At 40.1% G+C, this 24429-nt stretch overlaps 1 protein-coding gene across 4 annotated transcripts in view; it reads right to left on the bottom strand.

Annotated features, from left to right (window-relative positions):
• Window positions 1–24429, bottom strand: part of STON2 (stonin 2) — a 126921-nt gene that overhangs the window by 65439 nt on the left and 37053 nt on the right. For all 4 annotated transcript variants that reach the window (XM_074327088.1, XM_074327085.1, XM_074327087.1 and 1 more), the window contains exon 4: window positions 7942–8139. In XM_074327088.1, the coding sequence (XP_074183189.1) occupies window positions 7942–8139 (198 nt within the window). The remainder of the gene's footprint in view (window positions 1–7941; window positions 8140–24429) is intronic.

The following is a 24429-nucleotide window of genomic DNA, read 5'->3' as shown; positions in this document are numbered from 1 at the left end:
GACTAGTAAAGCCACAGGGGCACCAGAACAGGGTCCAAACCGGAGTCTGAGGGCAGCATGTGGAGCAGTGTGAGTGACGCTGACAAAGGGGAAAACGTGTGGGGTGGAGGCAGATGGAAATCCGTGCGGGATGTGTCACTTCCACCTGCATTTCGCTGGCCAAAAAGTAAGTCACGTGGCTAAACCTGACGTCAATGGGGCGGGAATATCATCCTGTTGTAAGAGGGACCTACATCAAAGGGAGGGACGTGAATGTTTTGACCGGTAATATAATCTTCTTTCCTTAGACACCAGTACTGAGAGTCTAAGGAAGGAAGAAAAACCCAGAAGTTGAACATAAAGGTTACCAGCCAGCTCACAACTGGTTGCTTTCTAAATGCTGTGAAATGACATAGCCCCTTGCAAATCGCAGATACTCAGTGAAAGCTGGGGGAACTGGACTGAAATGTGCCAAAGTGGAAAATGCCCCCACAATCCCAGCATTCTCTGCATGAAAAGGACTTGGTGAAGGGAAAGCAGTAAGTCTCCTGGGACACATTTAGGCTCAACTAATAATGTGTTGCTTGAGGCAACCAATTTGTACAAACCAACCAATCTTGGAGAGGAGGAGGGGGGTAAACAATTTACAAAAGTAAACCTGGCAGTTTCTCCCTACCCCCACCCAGAGACCTCCCCCACCTCTTCTCAGGAAAGCTTTTCTTCCCTGATTCCAATTCTGCAGAAAAATGCCACAGTCACAAGTGGCTTCAGAAAGCATGTTCAGTGAGCCCACCCTTCAGCCAATGAGAAGTGACAGAATAAAAGAATTTACCTTTCTATAAAAGTGGTTTACACCAACTAGCCAAGGATACAAAATAGAACTTTTTTGGGGTTCAATTTCCGTTTTTCCACAACTTTAAAAAAAATATTCTCTTCCCACAGACTGAATCCTAGTTCTACAATATGAGGAATTCTGAAAACTACATTATATTGCTATCATAATAGCTACTCATTATATTCCAAGATTTTGACTTATTTTTGTCTTCCAAGCGAAATATATTCAAGGTAAAAAAAAAACCTAAAAAAAACCCAAACTCATAAAATACAAACATGCCTTAAGAACAACAAGAATCCCCTGTGCCCCCCTCAGGCACAATGGTAATTACAGTTTGCTGGGAATTTGGGGCCCTGGATCTAGTCTGATGCTCTTCCAGCTGCAGCAGGATTATGACAAAACAGGCAGCAGAGAAACGTGCACCGTCTTGTAAAGTGACATGCAGCCCCAGTGATGGTTTCATGCCATCCTTCTTTACAAAAATGACAGGAGAAACTTTGGGAGCATCTAAAAAGTTCTTGTTACGAAAATTGGTATCTCGATTCCATAGCTTTCGACCCAGCATAAATACTTGTTTCTGATGGGGGGGGGGGGGGGGGGAAACAAACACAAAACAAAAAGAGTCCAAACTCCCTGGGGATATCCTGGTGCTCTGGCAGAGCTCCACTGTGATCAGTTAAGTGCAAATGAATCAAGAACATTTGGCCCACATTTGTTTTAAAGCCCATGAGAGTTTAAGTACAAAGAAAGTTTGGCAAAATATAGTCTTGGGTCTACTAAATCTAGAACTAAAAATAAAAAAAAACAGTCAGAGAAATGTAGCCGGGCCTGTCACCAAGTAACGCTAACTCTGTAAATCCAGAAAAGTTTGTCAAAATATTTCTTTCTGCTTTCTCTGGTTTCCTAACACTGTAGCAACCGCATGCACTTCCAAGTTTGCCGATATGTATGTTAAGGTTTCTGTACCAGGTGACCAGTAGGCAGTATGGATTAATGGAAGACTAAATTTATTTATATATGTAAATATGTATGTATTTACATATACAAGCATAAATTATACATATATGTAGGTCCATACATACATACACATAATTTCAGGTATTTTCTAGTCTCTAATAAGCTAATTGACACTATGAACCTTCAACAGAGGGAGCATAGTATGACCTAACACACTGGCGCCAGCATCCCAGTATTTCTTGGGCTGCTGCACGGGACACACTTGAGAGAAATGCTGGACTCTTAAATCCAAACAAGACACAGACGTCTGGGCTGCAGAGGACTCACCGCCTGCAATCTCACTCCTTTCATTCATGGGTCCATTCAGCAATCATCAAACACCTGCTATGTGCTTCACTCAGTGTTGTCATTCCTCGCTCTGCATATGCCTGAGCATTATAATCCCACACTTAAATCTACACTTTCCTCGTGCTTAAAAGAAAACCAAAATGGAAGCCCACCACTTACCAGCAGCTTATGCCATTGCGAACATTTGTGTTTTCTTGTTCCTGGCTGCAATGGGCTTCAAAGGCAGAAGACTTGTTTTTATTCCCTCGACCCTCTTACTGTTTATCCATCCATGTAGAACTAGTGGCATTACAGAGCCACACTGTGAAGATGACAGGATGTGCCTGTCATCTAGGGAAAGGGGACGCTGGGGAGATGGGGGGTGAGAGAGGCAGCCAGTGTTACCAGGGATCTTGCTTCTTCCCAGTTCTCCTGCCATTTGCTCTGGAGAGTTGGACCCCAGAGCAAACATCAGCACTGCTGTCCAGCTCTGCCCCACACTCTGGTCTGGCCAAGGCTAGGGGATTTGTTTGCCTTCCTCTTCCAATTATCCCTCTGGTGAGAAGATGAGAAGAGAGTGTAGGCTGCTCCGTCTTTCCCTCCACAATTATGCTGGGAATCAGGATTGCCGTGTGGGGCTGCCAAACCCCTGCCTGCCTCAGATGACGGGGAAGCTGTGGCTGTGCCGGGCGAGCCCCGGGGCCAAGGCCAACAGGCTGGGCTTGGGCCTCCAGAACCCCTCTCCACACAGGAGATGAATCATGGAGCATCTGCCCCCGTGGCTTCTTCACATACCCCGCTGCCAGGGAAAGCCTGGGCCAGCTGGGCTGAGAGACCTCTGCTTCTCCCCTGACTTCCCTCCACAATGCTAAATGGTGTGGGGTGAGGGGTAGATAAATGACAACTGTCTCCCCAAGGCAGTTCCGCCTATGCTGAAGCCCCTGCAGGCCTCTGCATTGACCTACCTCTCACTGCTGACAACCAACCGCAAAGCCCCTCTCAGATCCCATCCCACCACGCGTGTAATTTACAGTCTTCTTTGGGGCAAGAAAGGAATAGACAGTAATTATCCTCACTTCCCACATCAGAGGGAAATGAGGCACAGAGCCATTAAGCTAGAAATTGTCCTTTATTCCCGCCACACTTGGCATTGTGCGAAGCACCCTCACTCATGTTCTGTCACCCTACCTGGGCAAGGACGTGCACCCCATTTCCTGGATGAGGGAGGGAAGCTCTGGGGAGATGATATGCCCGGAGGAAAGAGACACAGATGAGAATCTGCTCCACAGCCTCAGAGGGATTCAGGTTACCTGGAATGAACCATCCAGCCTCGAAGGAGGGCTCTCCCAGAGACGGGGTGTGATCGACCTGTCCCACAAACCCATGGGACCCAATGACAAGACTGACATCGGGGTCTGCCGAGGATGCGGAAGGAGAATCTCCACAACTTCCTCAAGGCTTATGACAAAAAGGACAAAGATGACTTGTTCCATATCTTTGAGGAAAGGGCCAAGAATGAGGATGAAAAGATTCAGTTTTCTGAGTTCTGGCCTTGGTGGGGGACATATCCACAAACTACCACAATTCAAGCCAGGGAGTGACGTCCTGTTTGGGGAGGCTTCAATTTAAAAAAACAACAGTGAAAACAAGACATTATTTTTTTCTCTGTGTATACATGTATCCAAGTTCAGTTTTGCGAGAAAACAAACAATTGCAGAAGAAATTGGGTCACTTGGAGAAGCTGAGGAGCAGCAGCACATTTAATAATCCTCACTGAGAAGGAGTTGAAAACTATGTGACAGATTCCCTAAATCAGAGCTTCAGATGCAAACAATCAAAAGTGGGGCGGGGGTTGTCACCTACCCCAAGGCAACAGACAGATAAATAGGATTCCAGGCCCCAGGGTGGCTCTGGGAGGTGGAAATCTGTGAAAGGCAGCTGTGACTGGTGGTGTCTGTCAGACCCCAGCTTCTAGGCTGGCCCTGCCCCCTTCCAGGTTCTGGGCACTGAGAGATAACAGGCACTTGGCTCCGTAAAAATCTAAGTGTGGCCCAGAGCTTGATGAAGGGACAAGCTCATTTATACTTTTTGATGAGAAATTCCTGCCAGCCTTGCCCCTTGCTGCCCCGATGTTTGTCCTGGACCCCTCAAGCTTCTGTAGCATTTTACAAAAGTTTATTAAATGGAATTGATTCCCCTAAAAGTTTCAAACAATGAAATCTTCAACAACAACAACAACTAACGAATAATGTAAGGTTTTTTCCTCTCCCTGTAAATGCAGTGACATTTGCCAGGAGTTTACAGGTTTGGGTTTCCAAGCTGTGTGTGACACGGTTGCTTTCCTCCTGGGTGCTGTTTGTTATTTCATTAAGCTGCTGCAAGGCAGAATGGCACTGGCTTTCTTGTGGGTTTGCTGTGGAACTACAAAGGCTTTCCATGAGTGTCGTTTGAGGAATTTAGCTATTTCTCAATTATGCTTGTTTTCCCTGTAAAAATAAAACTATTAAACTTAAAAAAATAAAAAAAGATTAGCAAGAAGTACAGGGCACTGTCACAGGCCTGGCTGGGGAGCTCTCCATGTGTACAGAATCTTTGAAGCTCTCCATAGCTTACTGCTTGGGTAGACGGATAAATAACAGAGGCTTAGAAGCACTTGGTCATTCTCCTAAACCTGGTTTTTTCCTTATCTTCCTTCCATCCTGGGACCCAGGGTGAGTTAATGGCTTTTCATAGGTCAGGGTGTTCAGGAAGAGCCACCTGGGGTTCCCACAGCAGGGGCTGCATCCAGACACGGTCTACATGGCCTGGGGAACTGCTCTCCAGGCCACTGTGTCTCATTTTCCCAGGACCCTGGAGACACCGCTTGCCACCTCTGGGCCTGGAAGAATAGGTGGAGGTGAGATGTGAAGGAAGACTGCCATCCTAAGCAGATGGAGGCCTTCCCTGGTGCCTGGCACCTGGGCCCTTTCCTTATTAAAGATTTACAGTATTTCTTTTCACAATGCAGTGTCTAGAAACTTGTTTACCTACCACGATGCTGTGGCCTCCCAGCAGCCATTGTAAACACTCAGATGATAAGAAAATATTAGCTTCTTCCTCAAGCTCTGCCTGCCACACATCTTGATCCTATTTAGGTAAAAAATAACCCCCAAGGCAACAACAACAACAACAACAGAAATATAAACTTATATTTATATGCATCCTCTATACCTACGTGTACAGAAGGTGTGGAAGGTAACACAGCAAACTGATAACTGATGACTCTGGGGGCATCACCAGGTTTGGGAACCACTGGAAAAGGCTTTGGATCTTTGACTGAAATCCAGGTTCACCCATTTCCTAGTGGTGTTCTCTCAGACTAGTTTCTTAACCTTTCACAGACTCAGAGCGTCAACTAGGAAATGGGGAGAATGACACCTGTCTGGCAGGATTTTTGTCAAGGCCAGAAAATACACACCTGGCACACAGCACAGACTCAGTAAGTCTTGGCTATGAGTATTACTACTTCTGCAAAAGAGGACGGTTGCCCAGGAGACCACACCTCCAGGCTCCCTGTAGCCACAGAAAATGCCTCCTACTGAAGGAAAGAACCAAGAGAGAGCATCATTCATCATTCTCCAGTCCTGGTTTTGCATCTGCGTCTCTGGAGTCACCCCAGCCTACGGGCCATTCAGTTCTTGGTGGGGATTAGCGTGTGTTGGCAATTCTCCATTTTTTCACCGTCACCCCTCACCCCAAATCCATTTTCCACCCTTCTCCACCTGCTCTGTGACCCGGTGGCTGACCTCTGTGGGCTGCCTCACCAGACCTCTCAGTCCTTTGGCTTTGAGCTGGGATCTGCCGATGAGAAGCCCCAGCACAAGGCCTGGGTGTTTCATTCCCCCATTTCTCCCCACTTCAGCAAACCTCTGGCCGTGGCTCTGTCCTTTCTCTGGCCAGAGCATGTGTGGGGCAGCCCTTCTTCCATCCTTCTAGCTCTTGCTGCCTCTGTAAGAAGTCCTCTCATTAAACTCTCTTCAGATAAACCCTTCTGAGGGTTCCATCTGCTTCCTGCCAGGACTCTGACCAAAACAGCAGGGAGGAGGCTTTCTCAGTGTGAAGTGTAACACTGTTAGAAAAGATACTGAAAATAATTATAAGCTTTGGAGGCAAAATAAAAATGTCCAGTTCACGCTAGGACTCTGATTTTCATCATCTGAACCTCCAGGAATTACAACAATTTTCACCTCAGTTGAGAGGCCACTGAACAAAGGAATCTGAGCCAGAGATCCTGACTTTTCCTGCAGTGCATAGCCCATTTTCCAGCTCTCTAAAGCACTAGGAACCCTGGGGCAGGAGAAGAAAGGTTGCATCCCCAAGGATCACTTATTCTGTGTCAGGCACTGTGTAAGTTGTGCTGCAGAAATTGTCTCACTTAGAGCTGATAACAACCTGGTGAATTAAGTACTATTATTATCCCCATTTTGCAGATGAAGAAACTGAGTCGGAAAGATATTCAGGATTTTGCCTAAGGTTACACAGCTGGCAAATGGCTGAATGAGGATTTGAACCTGAGAATTCGGACTTCAGTGTGTGTGCTCTTAACCGACACATCGTCTGGATCCTCATGGGAAGGAGGCTGAGAGCAAGGAGAGGTGAAGGAGGAGGCAAGCACAGCCTATCTTCCTCACTGCTTCAGCTCCTGACAGTGCCTGCCCACCCGTGAAATGCTCCCACAGTAAAGAGGGGGGTTTGGGGCATATTTCAGCCACTGACTGGATCATCAGCCATGGAGATCAACCAGAATTGAGAAAGTGTCCGTGAAAACAAAATGCTGTACAGAACTGTGGCTTGTAAAGACAAACTGTGATAAACTAGGATTCCTTGCAATATTATCAAATACCACACTAAACCCTGTCTGAACCTGTTAGTCTGCAAGAGGGATCGCTCTTGCTCCTTGTAGCACCCCGCCGGGCCCTGCTTCCCCACCGCCCCCACCCCCCACCCAGCACACAACACGAGGGCAAATGGTTACCCATGTTTGAAAACTGATCCAGAGACAAATTCCTAAACAACATTTTTTGAGAAAAAAATACAAATATTATTGGACAATACTGGGTCATTTCATGCACAGAGAAGCTATACCAGGAACTCCATCACTTTCAGAGGAAACCAATCTCTCGGGCCAAATAACCAAACACGAAGAACACACAATATCCTTTCCACGATGTCCTAACCCTAACGCATAGCACGGTGCTTGTTGACAGGCCCGCCTTCCACCCCAAAGCCAGCCAGCATTCCATCCTACGCCTACCGGACATTTAATAAATAGACCACGGGATATTACAGACCAATGTACAGCTCAGTTCAGGCACAACAGAATAAACAAAACTGCAAAATGATTTGTACTCTAGACATGGGGACTGAGTCCTGACCCTCATTCCACTTCACATGACATTTACTTTTTCTCTGCTTAAATCTCCCTCTCTCTTGCTGAAGAGGGAAGACGTGTGGGTGGTAGGAGGAAAGATTCAGCCTTGTGCATATTACATATAGTTCCGTCATCCAAGAAGAAATGAAATTGACAGAGAACAGTAGTACTTGTACCGATTCGTCAGAAAATAACACATTGACATATACTGTCAAGCAGTTTCGCAATATTAATCATCTGCCAACCAATCAGCCAATCTGTGTATGTGTTTTTTTTCCAAAGCAATTTTGAATCCCTCAGGATTCCAGCTTTTCAACTGGATGACTATGCTTGAACTCATTCTTTAAACAAAGATGGCTACAGAGACCTTGAGAGTGGCAACAGGTCACCAAAAGGGATTTGCCAAGCCCTCTGGCTTGGTGCTCCATCTTACCTGTCGAGTCAGCCCCAGAAGCCGGGCCACTCATCTGCTCCTCTGCGCTGATGAGCTGCAGGTCTGTGTACGAGGGGCCACAACTAGGACTACTGGTGTCTTCAGAATGCGTGGTGCCGCTGCTCTCGGAGGTCGGAGGGCATCTGCCCAGCGAGTTGAAGGAAGGGCACATCCAGCAGGGCATGGTCAATGGTGGGCCTGGGGACAGACCAGAAACCAAAAGCATACAGTATAAATAGTTGTGCTTGGTTTACCTTTAGTGCCTGTCTTACTTTGATGTTGCTCAGATCCTATGAAATCTCAACCGCCACACAAGAAAAGGAAGAACAGGAAATATCACTCCATGATAGACAGGGAAAAGCAATTGTCTGTGAGTCAACAGACCCCACTGTGAGTCAGTATGAAATTTCAACAGACCCCACTGTGAGTCAGTATGAAATTCAGTACCACAACTAAGGTCTCATGGCCCTCAAATCAAAAACATAAACAAACAAACAAAAAACTTAGTAAAGAATGAGTAATTTCAGGATTTACTTTATTTTTAAACTTAGATTTCACCTCCATTCAAACCCAAACTATGTGAGTCTTCCACCCTTACCCTTCCATTCCCTCCCATTTTTAATTGCATACCAACAATCTCAAGAAAATTCACCAATTTACACTGCTAAGAAATAAGAGTAGATATGTGAATATATGTATAGATATATAAAATATGTGAATATATATCTCTATCTATCTATCTATCTATCTATCTATCTATCTATCTATCTATCTGCATATGGATGTCATATGCCTTTGCTTGCTTTGAGTTTGACTGTAACCGGAGATTCTGCCCATCATGAATATACAATTGGACATTTACTGGGGCTGCTGACCTATGATACAATGAAAAATATCTTTAAGGGGGAAATGTATAGGGCTTGGCTTTATCTCCTTGGCCCTGAGCACCAAATAAAGCCTTTCCAAACCACTTTGGAAAGTTTCTTTTAAAAAAAAAAAATCAAGGTTTCTAATGTCCCGAACTTGTCCAGTTTATTGCTTTCCACAAAGCTTCTCCATTTTGCTGCATAAAAATCTTACTGCAAATTTACTGACAAGTACTGAAAACAAGTGCCAAAAATAGTGTTGGCAGGGAAGGAAAAATGAAAAAAGAAACTAGAATTTATTGAGTACCCATGAAATGTCAGACACTTTTACAAATGTTATCTCATCCCAGCTATCAATCCCAAGAGATAGGCCATGGTCTTATTTTACACAATAGGAAACAGATTCAGAGGTTAAGTAGCTTGCCCAAAAAGACTGAGTCAGTTCTTCTGGCTGGGGAATCAAAATTATAGAGTTAAGAAACAAGAAGAGAAAATTGAGATTTAAGAGGGAAGAAAGAATAAATAGTAATATTCATAACATGGCACAAAATATAAAATTATAGCGAATTTCATTCTGTATTCTCTCAGGCATTTATAAGATATATAAGTTCTTTTCTCTGTCTGGAGTACTTACAGTTCAATACCACTGTGGATGGGGGGCGGAAAAAGAAGGGTACTATGGAAAGACGCCTCACAGGGTGATATGATCCTAAATTCCTAACTGAGTAGGTTCATCGTGGATAGTCATGTCCCAAGCATATAACATCTTTAGAAAAAGGCTTTTCTTTGCCTTAAACAAGCTCTGTCCATTGTTTCTGTGCATCTAGGTTAACACACCTTTGAAATGCCTCTTTTCAGATCCCTCTTTCTAAAGCATGACCTTATTAACTATCTTGTAATATCTCCCACCTTCATGTAGTCTTCCTTACATTCCTTCCTTAATTCCAATGCATAAAAGAAACTGCAAATGGTCATTTCTTCCTTTTTCTCTGTCTATAGAGATCTTGCTGCCAGGTGTATCCTCTGTTTGGCTCAAATGACTTATTATAATTCTCTACAGGTTTGGACATTCTTACATTGACAAATAAAATGCAATAACATTATTGAAAATGCATTATAGGGTGAGCTAGAGAGTAAAGAATTCTCAGAGGCCAAACGAAAGCTGGAACCCAGAAATGATAAGCAGAACACACAACCTGATTTTCATACCCTGAGGATTTTGAACAAACTAGGGAGACATTTGATTTGGAATTTTTAAAATCTTGTAAAGAAGGCAAAAGAGAAACAAAAGAAGGGTAAGCCCAAGATGGAAAATCTAACAGAAGATTTGACACATAAAGTTAGAATTTCCCAAGGGCTTAGTCAAAGGACAGATTTGGAATAAGCCCCACCCCCAAGCTGGGGATAGCAAAAAAAAAATTGTCTTCCTTAAGCCTAGATGCAGGGATGAGAGAAAAAAATCTGTTGAGAATTTATAACCCTAAGCTGTCCCACATAGGGGTTTGCACCTAAAACTATTATACTTTTGTGGTTCTGTAAAATCTCCAATCTGAGAACTAGGTGAAGTATTTCCAGGTTGGTAGTGGCCTCAGGCACTTGGGAAAAGCAAATACTAGTCCTTTCTGGAGGAAGATACCTTACAACCAGCCTTTCCAGACAGAAAGTTCCTAAGTTGATGTGCATATGGTTTTAAAAAAAAATCAAATAAATAAATCATGAAACACATAAGAAATCAAGTTACCATGAATAAGTGCCAACAAGGTGTGTGTGGTGGGGAAGAAGTGATGTGGAGGGAGGAAGAAGCAGACAGAATCAAACCTGCAAAGAATTCAGACACTAGAATTATTAAGCAGAAAATGTAAGTGTGTTTAATATGTTCAAGGAAATAAGAAAAGAAATTGAAAACATGAGAAAGGAGCATATAGAGTTGAAAAAGAAGGAAATAAACTTCTGGAGAAGGAAAAAATACTACTACACATACAAAATTGACTGGACAGCACAAAAAGACAAACAGATGAAAACATGAAAAAGAAATTAAAATGCAGGAAAGACAGAGTGAGAAGGTCTCCTAGATACCTAATCTGAGTTCCTAAGGAGCAGAGAGAAAGAATGGGAGACAATATTTGAAAAAATGCTCGCTGAGAGTTCCCCAGAATGTATGAAAATTTTTATTTATCAGCTTAGAAATCCTAAGGTATTGCAAGCAGGGTAACCAAAAACAACTCCACAGGTGGACATCAAAACTATATAAGACCAAAGAAAAAGAGAAGATCTTAAATAAGATTACTTTCAAAGAAATGATGTTTAGACTGTCAGACTGAATATACAAATGAAATCCAAAATGCTGTTTATAGAAGACATATCTAAAATATAAAGATTCATTGATGATGAAAGTAAAGGGATGGGAAAGCCATACAAGACAAAATATTAATGAAAAAATAACTATATATTATACACTTCATAAATTTTAAAGCAAAAAGCATTATGAGAGAACTACAAGAAAGTGATAAAATTTTAATTCATCAGATATATATAATTATTAGATTGGTGCAAACTAGGCTTTTGCAATTATTTTTAACCTTTTAAACCACAATTACTTTTGCACCAACCTAATATTATAAATATATATAATATTATATATAATATATATAACATACACACACACACACAGCCTCAGAGTTGTTAATGCAAAAAATGGACAAAAGTACAGAAATCAAAAAATGTCCACCATCATAATGGGAGATATAAAATTATATCTCTCTCAGTAACTGGTAGATCAAGTAGGAAAAAAAAAATCAAAGAAATGGAAGATATATAAACAACAGAGTGAACAAACTGATCTAATGGTCATACATAGAACATTGCACTCAACAGGTGAAGTATGCATATTCTTCATAACCACACCTAGAACACTTATGACAAGTGGCCACACACTGACATGAAGGAAGTTTTAACAAATTTAAAAAAACTGTTATCTAACCGACTATGAACACTGATCATAATACAATTAAATGCAGAGTTATCTAAACCAGTTATATAAACCAGATAACTAGTACGTATTTATCTAAACTAGATATAAGACAATTTGAAAAAATTTAGAAATTAACAAACATACTTCCCTATATGGTTCATTGGTCAAACAAGAAATCACAATGAATACTAGAAAATATTCAAAACCAAACAATAATGAAATTACTATATATGAAAACTGTAAGAATGCAGGTTAGCAGTATTATCAGGGAAAGTTGCACACTTCTATTAGAAAAGAACTTAAATTTAATATGATAAGCTTCCTACTTATCAAGTTACAAAAGGATGAACACAATAAACCAAAGATTGTTAGAAAGAAGTAAATAAACATAAAAACATAAATTGTTGCACTTTTTAAAAACATACATAGGTAAATAATTCTTTGAGAAGACTATTTGAAAAATTGTCAAAGAAAAAAGAGAGCACAAATAACATTAAGAACGAAAAAGTGTACATAATTACAAATGCCATATATATATACACATATATATTACAAATGCCATATATACATATATATACACACATATATATACACATATATATATAATATATATGTATAAATGAGGCAATGAGGGGAAATAGTGAATGTCTTTACACCAATACCTTTGAAAACATAGATAAACTGTAGACCTAGGCAAACACAACTTTCCAAAATTGATTCAAGAAGCAAACTAAAAACCTGACTTACCCAATAACCATGGAATAAAATGAATCAGACCTTAAAATATTCCCATAAGGAAAATGTCAGGTCAGGTGGTTTTATTGAAAAGTTCTACCAAACTTTAAAGGAAAAAAAAAATTTCAATCTTCCATTAACTCTTCCAGAGTACAGAAAAAGAAGGATCCCTCACAAATTCACTCTATGACGTTAGCATTTCCTGACATGAAAACCTGACAAAGTGTACCTCATTTATACTTATATTCTCCAAAATGAAAGTTATAGATGAGTCCCAACATGGACATAGATAGAAGAATCTCAAATAAATCATTATCAAAGAGAATCTAGTGAATTATGAAACAGATGATTACATCGTTACTAAATTGGCTTTATCTAATGAATGAAAGGTTGTTCTAATACACCCTGTCTCAACTTTTTTTCTTTATTGCCCCTGTAAGGAGCATTTTACACATCTTCCCCCTAATCATCCTCTGCCCCTGGAATTCCTCCCCTCCTCCCAAAAGAATCTCGCAACCAAGAAATTGACGTTAATACAATCCACCAGTCTTATTCCCATTTCCCCAGTTTTACATGGACTCGTGTGTGTGTGTGTGTGTGTGTGTGTGTGTGTTTAGTTGGATGAAATGTTACTAGTTTGTAGATTTGTGTAGCCCCTCTCCCCCCACAATCAAGATACAGAACAGTTTTTGTTGCCCTTTTATATCCATTCCCACCTCTTGTCCTCATGCCCTGTTCCTAACCCCTGGCAACCAATAATTTGTTTTCCATTTCGATCATTTTGTCTTTTCAAGAATGCTGCATACATGGAATCATGCAGCATGTAACCTTTCAGGATTGGTTTTTATTACTCAGCATAATGCCTTCAGATTCAGTCAAGGTACTGAATGTTGTTCAACATTCCCTTCCTTTTTATTGCTGAGCAGTAATGGTATGAATGTGCCACAGTTAGCTTAACCATTCACCTGTCACAGGACATCCGGGCTGTTTCTGGTTCTTAACTATTATGAGTAAAGGTACCATGAACATTTGTGTACTGGTTTTTATGAACATAAGTTTCCATTTTTTACTGTTGGGTTTTGAGGTTTCTTTCTACATTCTAAATACTTCTGCTTTGTTGCGTATGTGGTTTGCAAATATTTTCTCTCTGTCTGTAGCTTGTCGCATTATCCTTTTAGCAGGGTCTTTTGCAAAGCTAAAATTTTTAATTTTGATGAGGTCCAATTTATCAATTCCCCTTGAATTCTGATACCAAGATATATTGTATGTCTATTATATACTGTGTATATAGCTATGTTGCACACATAAAAAATTTCTTGGCAACCCAAGAACTATTTTCAGCCCCCTTGGGGGTAAATCCACCCTGGTAAGAATGTATGGGTTAACATTACAAAAGCAATTAATGTAATTAGAGCCTACTAATAAATTATAAAAGTAATAATTTTAGCAAGGTACTTGTGATTAAAAAAAATATATATATATATATATACATATATATATATATATAAACGAATTGCATTTATGAAAAACAGCGAAAAGTATTTAGAAAATAAAATTTAAAACAAGATAGCATTTATAACATCAACAGGTCAGCTCAGTTGGTTAGAGTGTGGTGCTAGTGACACCATCCCCGCATGGGCCACTGTGAGCTGTGCCCTCGTTAAAAAAAAGAAAAAAAAAAAAAGGAAGGAAAATAACATCAACAAAAACATATAAAGCATATATAGTAAAAATCTAACAAAAGATGTGTAAGAGCTCAGAGGAGATAACTCTAAAGTTTATTAATAGATTGTAGAGAAGACCTAAATAAATGAAGAAATATACTATATTTAGGGATTGAAAGATTTAATGTTGTAAAGATATTAATTGTCCCCATATTGGTTTACAGATTTATTGCATTCTCAATCAAAATCCTACCATGGATTTTTCCCTCATATTACTGAGCAAAATCACACAATTTAGATTATTAATATAATTTAAAAATTAATAATATAAATATATATTTTAAATAACAGAAATAATATTTGAAAAATACTATATGAAAAAAATGAAATTAGACTCTTACTTCACACCATACAGAAAAATCAATTCTAAGTGTACTGAATGTCAAAGTGTGAAAGGTTACACAAAAACTATTTCAGGAGACATGTAGCTAAATATGCTCATGACTTCAGGATAGAGAAAAGATTTGCTTTACCAAGACACGGAAAGCACTAAGCATAAAAGAAAAATAAACAAATTTCATATCACTAAAATTAAGAACTTCTTTTCACCAAAAGTACCACAGAGTGAAAAGATTATCCACAGGGTAGGAGATAATATCTACCATACATCATACCCACATGGAACGTCTAGAAATCAGCAAGAAAAAGGGAAAGACCCCAATAAGAATATACTTGAATAGGCATTTTATGAAGGAAAAAACCCAAATGAAAAAAAAAAAAAGATGCTCAACCTCATTAACTAGAAAATGCAATCTAGTAAACTAGAAAATCTAATAATCTACACAATGCAAATAAAACCATATGAGACACCATTACTCTCCACTTCCCTTTCTTCCTGCCTCCTCATGACAAACAGAAAACTATGACAACCAAGGTGAGGAAGTGGGGCCACAGCCTCTCTTATATATGGCTGACAAGAGAGTAAATTGATGTTATGTGATAAAGTTAAAGATAAAAACACCCTATAGCACAGCAGTTTCCCCCCTCTGAGTTTTTATACAAGAGAATCCCTTGCATATACAAGTATGTTCACCAGGATTTATGTTAAGAATGTTCATAGAAAAACAAAAACAATGCTCATAGAAGCACATTCTTAACTGCGAAAAAGTAAAAACAACTCAAATATCCATCAATAACAGAAAGGGATAAATGAACTGCGGTATATTAATATAATGGAAATCATGGCAATAAAAACTAAAGGAACTATAGCTACAGGCAGTAACATGGAAAAATCTCACATAACGTTGTATTAAAGGAGCAAGCCATAAAATAATACATACAGTATTATTTCATTTATATAAAGTTCAAAAAGTGGTGAAACTCAATTATATCATTCTCAATGCATGTGTAGGTAGGAAAGCTGTTAAGAAAAGTAATGCAATTACTATCACAAAACCCAAGAAAGTGGTGATCTAGGAGGGAGTGAAGGAGATGTCTGGAAGGAGGAGGGAAACATGGCAGCTTCTGGGTGATGGCCATACTCTATTTATTAAACTGGGTGATAGGTTGTACTATTGTTCTTTATAATTTAATATACATATAAAATATGTTCCTTTTATTAAAAAATAAAAATTTAATATACATTTAAAATATATAATGTACATTTAAAATATGTGCCGTGACATAGTTAATAAAGCTTATTAACACCACACATCAAAAGACTCCAATTACTCAGCAAGGAAACTATTTTAATTATTTATATTTTCACATTAGATCTTTACATTTCTTAGACAAAACTCCAATATTTCCCTTGAAAGAGAAACTAAGAATAATGCAGCTGGGAGATGCAAAGTCCCTCCATCTCACAAACTGTTCTCATTTGGTCTATATGAGTATAATTTATTTATCCACTTAGAAATCTTGGATAAATCATTTTATTTAGGTTTTTGAATTGAATGTCTTCAGGCCACAAAATTAGTTGAAATATGGAGCCTGAACTCTTCTCCCAGGGGCCAGACCTTTGACAGCTGGGCCAGAGAGCAGCAGGTTGCTGTCATCACGACGTGCCACATCCATCCAGCAAGGAAAAAAGGTGAAAAAATAGATAGAAATCTGCCTCTCCTCCTCTCCTATGAGATTATGCACAAGGACCCTAGATGGAGACTGCCTGGTTCACAACCTGGATCTAGCCCTGTAGCCTGGGGCAAGTTATTTAATCCATCTGTTCTGTGTTTTCACCTGTAAAATGGGGCTAAAAACAGTACCCACCTCATAAGGGGATTAGATTAATAACCACAAAGGACTTGGAAAAATGCTTGGCACAAAGGGAGTACTGAAAAAGGGTGAAAGGATAGTTATTATTTCCAGACATATGTCCAAAACTACTTGAATCTCCACTTAGAGCTCTAACATTACTTGTCCAAAACTAAGGTCCTGCCATCCCCTCTACTCCAAGCCCTTCATCCTTTCAGATGATGAAGGGCTCAGAACGAAACCTTCTGGTCATCCTTGGTCCTTCTCACATTTGGTCCATCACAGCTTCTGTTAATCCTACCTTCAGAATATGTCTGGAATCCAATCACTTCCCACCGTCTCCAAGCTACTAGCCTGGTCCCGGCCACTCTGCTCTCCTGCTTGGCTCACGGCAGTGGCTTCCCACCCGGTCTTCCTGCTTCTCCACTGTCCTCCTCTCAATTTGTTCTCAACATAGCAGCCACAGTTTTAATATAATTACGGTTCAAACTTAGGTCGGATCATACCACATCTCTGCTCAAAACCCTTCAACAGTTTCCTGTCTGACCCGCAGTAAAATCAAAGTCCTCACCATGCCCTCCAGGGGTCTCCGTGGTCTGAGGCCCCACCTCCGCTCTGCCTGTCTCCTCTTCACCCCAATTCCCTCCGCTCCACTCCCACACCCGGAACTTGGCAGCCCCTTAGAGACGCGTCACTGGCAGTTCCCTTCTCACTAGCACTTCCTTCCTCACTTGCAGTTCCTTCGACCTAGAAGGCTCCTTTCCTAATTTCTGCAAGGTCACTCCTTAAATTCTCCAAAGTCTTCTTCATGCAGAAGTTACCACACAGAGTCATTCCCTGATCTTATGTAAAATGTCACATCCTCCCTCAACCTGACCCCTTTGTTTTGCCTCATTTTTCTCTCCTTCCCACTTACCACATTATCTACCACACTTACATCCTGTCTATTCTTTATTGTATCTCTGGTATGGCTCACCCAGCAGAACATATGCTCCATAGGACAGGAATATTCTGTTGTATCCCCTGTGCCTTGAACAGTGACTGGCACATAGTGTGTGTGTGTGGGGGGGGCGCACGCGCGGGGAGGGGGGAGGGTGTTGGGTCAAAGCATCATTGGTTGAATGAATAATAAACATGCAAGTTGTCAGCTAAAACAATACAGCTAATACAATACTTTTCTTTTTTATCCTTTGGGATCCTGGGTAGATTAAAATTTTAAATACTTATATACATGTTGATATCATGTCCTTTATTTATACTTTGATGTCTACTCACTTGGGCTATATGATTTTTCCAACACTGTAAACATGACCATCCATGAAAACAAAATAGATCAAATTCCAGTCTTCATGGGTGGCTCCCCTGCTATTTCCCAGCTGGCACTGAGAAGCAGCTGTCCCAGGACTGGTCAGAGGATCTCCTCCTCTCAACAGAGAAGGCTTCATCGGGAACAGACTGCCAACTGTTAGGTAACCTCAGCTTGGCGAGAGCGGGGACTGGGGCCAACTTTCTCCTAATTGCTTTCCCAGCACCTAAATATGTGTTGCATGAATGAACTATTTAATTAATGCATGCTTGGGTAATTTATTATGTTTTGTGTCCCACACTGAGGGTGAGATAGGCCACAAGACCTGCCTGGGTGAGCTAGCACACTCTCTAGAAAAGGATAATATTAGACTTTTAATAAAATATTTTAAGGCCCCTTTTAGATAACTGAAAAAAGCCATCTTTGAGAGTTCCCTTCTTCCCCCATGGCATGATGGCACCTTTAGATCCAACAAAAATGTATTGGACAGTTGGAAGTGTGCTTTTTAAGGCAGTCCCCAGGAAAAAATACATGTGTGTGTTTGTGCATGTATGTGCTTGTAGGTGTATGTATGTGTTATTTTATGTGTATATGTTATGCCTGTGTGTATATGTATCTATGTTTATGCATGTGGTATGTGTATGTATATATATGTGTGTATATGCATTGTGAATATAACAATGAGAAATCAAAAACTGATAATAGCTAATAAGAAAAGGGTATATGGGGAAGAGGCTGGCCTAGTTTCCTTGCCTATTTTGTTAAAAAAAAAAAATCTACTTTACCGAGGAAGCCATCCTTAAAGTTCTACCCAACAGCTCAGTAGGCCCATAAACATGAGTCACTTAGTCGTTCTACAGTAGGCTTCATATAGTACTTCTTTCATCTTTTCATTTGTTAATCCAACAAATGCTAAGTGAGCACCTACTAAGATCCATGCACCATATTCTGAGATAGAGAGTAAATGAGGTAGACAAAGTCCATTTCCCCTAGTGGGGAAGAGAGACATTGAACAAACAAATATATATATATATATATATATATATATATATATATATATATATACACACACACACACACACACATACATACATATATATGTATATATACATACATACATATATATGTATGTATATATATATGTATATATTTGGCCTACTTCCAGGTAAAGACATGGGCTGTAAAAACATTTAAAGCAGAAAAAAGCTGGGGAGCGGGAAGTGATGCTTGAGCAGAGGTCTGAGTGAAAATGTGGGGGAAGAGCTCTAGGGTCCAAGGAAACAGCAAGAGCAGTAATGAACTTAGTGGGAACAGTCAGCAAAATGGAGCCCAGTGGAGAGAGGCAGAGAGGCATCAGGCCCTGAGGAAGAGGGCTCTGTTAAAATTCATTCCTGAGTACATCGCTATCTCAGATGGCTTCGGGAAAGGTCATTAATTGCATTTAAAAGCAAAGAAGAACAATTCAAGGTATTAAAAGAAAATAAGACCTCCTCTGTTGAGGAGGGAAATACATATGCATGCCAAATGCAGTGGGCCTGGTCCACAGAGTCGCCAAATGGTTGGGATCTCACTCCACCCCCACCCACCACTCGTCCCCAGTAGCCAGAATGAAAAACATAATAGAAATTACCCACTGGGCTAGCCTTCTTCGGGAAGAGGTCTCTCAGCTGTCACCCCTGCCTCCCTCTTAAATGGCTGACATCATCTCTGGTCCACCCCCAAACAAGTGGCTCTTTCTCTGATCCCAGATAATTAGTTTCCCCAGACACAATGGGAAGGCCTTAGCCCAAGAGTTTAGGGAAGACATTTGAAACACAAGGGAATACAAGTGCATTGCTTGAGCTGTGGGACAAATGTTCCGGAAATAAAAGTTTTTCTGTGTTTGTAATTATGCATATCCTGCAGTATCTGCATAATGGGTCCAATTCAGCCTTGGCCTTGCTGTAAAATTGCCATGTCCGTGTAGGAAGGTCAGCGCGTAACATGAGTGAACAGGAAGCTTCGTGCTGATAATAATGCCTCATTTTTTTAAAAAATTATTTTGGGGATGAACTTTGCTCTTTCAGTCAATTTGTCTGCATGCATTTGCAAACATATTCTAAACACACATACACACACACACACACACACACACACACACACACTTGTAAAATGCACATACTACGTGAAATCAGCCTTTGCGCTGAGAGAATCTTTATGAAGATTTTAGGTGACAGGTAAATTAAATGCTATATTCTTCCTGGTGCACAGTGGAATTTTAAAGCAAGAGGCAGCACAACATTAAGTTAGGAAAACTTTTTGCCACTAGGAAAACTCAGAAACACTATTGCTAAAGAACCCAAATGTGAATAAAACATCACCTGGGTTTAGGTTCATTTTCAAAAACATTTTTTTAGAGAGCGATATAAAGATTCAATTTTAATTTGAACAGATTCCCCAGAAGCTAAAAACACTTTGGTTCTGCAGAATAGCTATGCAGTTAGTTCAAGTTTCAGCAAACAAGTTTTCAGTTAAATGTCTTGATATTTTTGACCATGTAACCCAGATCGATCACATGACATCTTCAGACTGCAGATGTGAACAGTATTCTTATGGCTAATTTAAATCTTAATTATTTGAGTTAAGATTCTAATAAAAATCTTTCTGAAGATAATATTTGTCAACATGGCCTGAGCCAAAGTGGTCTTCTTAAGTCAAAGAGATATGAATTCCACATTTGGTTTTGACCAAATTTCAGGGGTTTTAATGAAGGAAACAATCTTTATGAAAGATTCAAGGGGCATGATTTTATATGCCCTCCCATCTTAGTATCCTCAGGGCCAAAGAAGGGATGCCAGCTGTCTTGCCTTGTAAAAAGGATCTGCCACTCAATGAATTTTATTAATATTTTTTCTGAGGGAAATCTATCTCCTTTGTCCCAGACCAACCACAATGGGACTTTTCACTTCAAATCCTGCCCTAGTTGAAGTCCAAAAGAAACTTGTTCCCTGGATGGATTTAAGTATTTCTGGAGTTGTTTTCGCCACTAGCTGTTACTCCAGGTTATCCAATCAACCTTGGTTTGCCTCGGTGAACAGTAAGTAGCCAGGTCACCAGGATGGGGACTAACAAGTCCCTGGCTTCTCTAAGCTCCCCAGTCAGTGCAGCTTCTAGCTTTTAAATGCCATAAAAATAAGAGATTTATACTAACGGCAGTCTCTTTGTCCCTAGTTCCACCGTGTTTAGAGCCTCCTTGCATTTTAATTAGGGCAAATGGTACATTCCCATTCCAGGCTGAAATCCAAAGCTCCCTTGGCTTTATTCTTAGGTGGCACAGGTTAAAAGAGAAATTCTTTTATTTTCTCCTCTTCATCTGCCAGAAAAACTGCGGAGAGTGGCAGTTGGAGAACTAGGGGGAGGAAGAGGAATATCCCAGATAACATTTCTCCACCTGGCTACTCCGTGTGTGTGTGTGTGTGTGTGTGTGTGTGTGTGTGTGTGTGTACGAGCGCGCACGCTATCCTTTCTTTCCTAGCTTCTCTTTGCAAGTCAGGACGTTAAGGGATAGAACAGTGGTCTAAGTAAGGCTCCACTGCGTGCTTCCTGAAATCCAGACTAGGAATGGCGCTAATTGGTCCCACTTATCCTCCTTTTTTGTCCTCCCACCTCATTTATCTTAAGCCAAGATCATAATCTTTTCATAAAAGGATATTCGCAGAGAGGCTGCATGGGACGGGTCCAAGATACACATTTTTCCCTTTCTCCTCATGCAAAGATGTCTGATCAGAAGTGCTGGGCATTTAGTAGAGGCATATAGGACATGGGGAATAAAACTGAAAGAAACTCAGAAATTGCAGCTAAATTATAGGGAAGTCAATTTGTTCTGTTGATACTCATGTGACTGGGAAGATGGATATAGTCAAAAATCAATTCCCATGGAGACCTCTTTCTGGCTGAACTTCACTCCCTGCTATTCATGGAGACAGACCTACATATTCCACATTCACCACAGATTCCAAATTTTTGCATGTTTAAATACAACAGATCAAATATCTTGCTTGCTCAATTCTATTTCATTCATGTGTTATCCGTACTAAAAAAAGTTTGATATACTGAAGCTGTAGCCCAAAATAGGTTCAAGATCTGATTGGTGGAAATTAATAATCCAAGAGAAGCATTTTTTTAAGAGTAGATAAATGAGAAATTGATGGACAGTTCATTTCTGTATTGCCAGATTAAAAAGCACCAGATGGCCACTCATTTTATATAAGCTGGCCACCTAGCCAACTTATAGCTTTCTCCAAGTGGACACCAGTGATCTAGGGCAAAATTGAGTAAGTGCTCTGGGGGAGACTTACAAGCAAATGCGGGAAGACCTACAAAAATATTATTGAACTAGGGCCAGGATTAAGAGGAAACGAGTGTGGTAGTCATGCGAGTGTTGGTTAGATCTTGTTTTTAAAATACTAATACTTAGTTCAAAGATTTTTTTTTTAATTATTTTCATTCTAAAAAATAATTTTAAAATAATTTTAATTTTTTAATTGATCTTTTAATTTAAAAAATGTTAAACCCAATTTTTTCCTAGACATCCATTTTTCTTCAAGACAACCATTACACTTTGGTATGGGGCAAAAGTATAGTGTATGCATATTTCCCAACTTGTCACAAAGAATATTAAAGAGATATACTTAAGAATCAAGATTTAGTAAATGTAATAATTTTTACTTCATCAAGGATATTAAGTGAAATTAACTTTTTTTAGTATAAGTACACAGTAGCCAGAAATTTTACTTGCCACTACTTTTGCACCATCAATGTAAATGCAATGCAGTGAAAAGGGCACATAACATCTTAGAATTATTATGAAAATCATTCTGACCCCATAGACCTCTTGAAAGGGTCTTGGGAAACCCCAGAGATCTAGAGACCACACTTTGGGAACTGCTACCTTAAAGGATGAGGTTTTAACTTTAAGTCAAAACCATTCTCAATAACAAGCCTCAGTCAGATGGTGGAAACAAAATTACTACTAACCCCAGTTAGTTTTGTAAAAATGAGGGGTGAAGACTTGAAGCAATTTGACCCATCTGTCTATAGTATAAGTAGTTCTGAGCAATCTTTGAGGCTAAAGGTAAGGTATGAAGAAGATGTGCAAGAATCTGAACGCCAGAATATAACCAATGACCCGAAGCCATGGCCATTTCAGGGCAAATGAGTGGAGAAACACCATCCACCCCTCTCTCACCTCCTCTGCCTCCCAGGAATGAAGGAGCAGAGGAAACTACAGCCCCAGCAGGAAGATGGAGGCAAATGTAATACCGAACATCAATAGGCTGTTCCGAGATCCTGGTAACTGCCCTCTTCATGCTCTCTCCTGCCACTTCCTAGCACATAGCCTTGGGCAAATTCTCAAACCACTAATGTATCAGTTTCCTGGTGTGTAAAGTGAATATAATATTAACACCTTCCTCATAAGCTTGCTCTACTGAGTGCCTGAGATGATGCAGTTAAAGCAATGAACATACCGCCTCACAGAGGAAGCATTCAGTACATATATCTTATTAAAAATGAGAAACGTACTTCTGTACTGATTCAATGCCCAGTGTTCAGTAACTTCTCGCCACATGTATAAATGCTTAATTAGCCCACTATCATGCCAGTGTTAGGTGTCCAGTAAAGTTTACTTGCTCCCTCTAGCCAGACTGGGAAGCCTGCCTGGACCTGTCATTTTATCCACACTGCTTTGAGTGTTGTGGCTCCCACACCAACAAGTAACTGAGAAATCGGATGGTTAAATACGAAAAAGTATACATTAATGTGCAAATTATCATGCAAAAATGGAAGTGCTTATTATATGGCAGAATTATGCTTTGTATTTTCCTAAAATCGTTTTTACTGATGTTAAAAACATGTTTAAAAAAACAAAGGAATCATTTTTAAAAATTAAAATTAGCAAAACATTTAACCCACCAACAGAAAAACATACCAACCTTGCTTTTTGCTCTTAGTTTTCTGTGGTGGGCAAAATAATGGTCTTCCCAAAGATGTCCATCCTAATCCCATACCCTGAGTATGTTACCTTATATAGTGAAAGGGACTTTGCAAGTGTGTTTAAATTAAGGACGTTGAGATGGAGAAATTATCTTGGATTATCCTGTGATTACACTATAATGTAAGCACAAGGGTCTTTAGAAATGGAAGAGTGAGGCAGGGCAGAAGCCAGTCAGAGGAAGATGTGACTACAGAACAAAGGCACAGAGAGATGCAATATTGCTGGCTTGGAGACAGAGGAAGAGGCCATGCATTAAGGAACGTGAGTGGCCTCTAGAAGCTGGAAAGTGCAAGGAAACAGATTCTCCCCTAGAGCCTCCTGAAAGGAATGCAGTGCTGACAACATCTTCTTTTCAGCCAGGTAACATCATGTCAGTCTTCTGAACTACAGAATTGTAAGAAAATAAAAGTGTGTTCTTTAAGCCACTAAGTTTGTGGTAATTTATTATAGCAGCAAACAGAAAACTGATACAGTCCCAAAGGTTATCCAGTCGCCCTTGGTATGCTTCCATGCACAATAAGTAGCCAGGTTACCAGGGTGAGGGCCAGCAATTCCTCTGCCTTCACTAAGATCCCCAGTGCACTTCTGGATATTTAAATCCCCACAAAAGAATAGACTTACCATTAATGACAGTGCCTACCCTAAAGATTTGGATTCAA

The sequence above is a fragment of the Rhinolophus sinicus genome, linkage group LG03 (assembly GCF_036562045.2).
Source record: "Rhinolophus sinicus isolate RSC01 linkage group LG03, ASM3656204v1, whole genome shotgun sequence".
NCBI lineage: Eukaryota > Metazoa > Chordata > Mammalia > Chiroptera > Rhinolophidae > Rhinolophus > Rhinolophus sinicus.
Note: the sequence above shows the minus strand (reverse complement) of the source record. Positions and strands in the feature narration are given on the sequence as shown.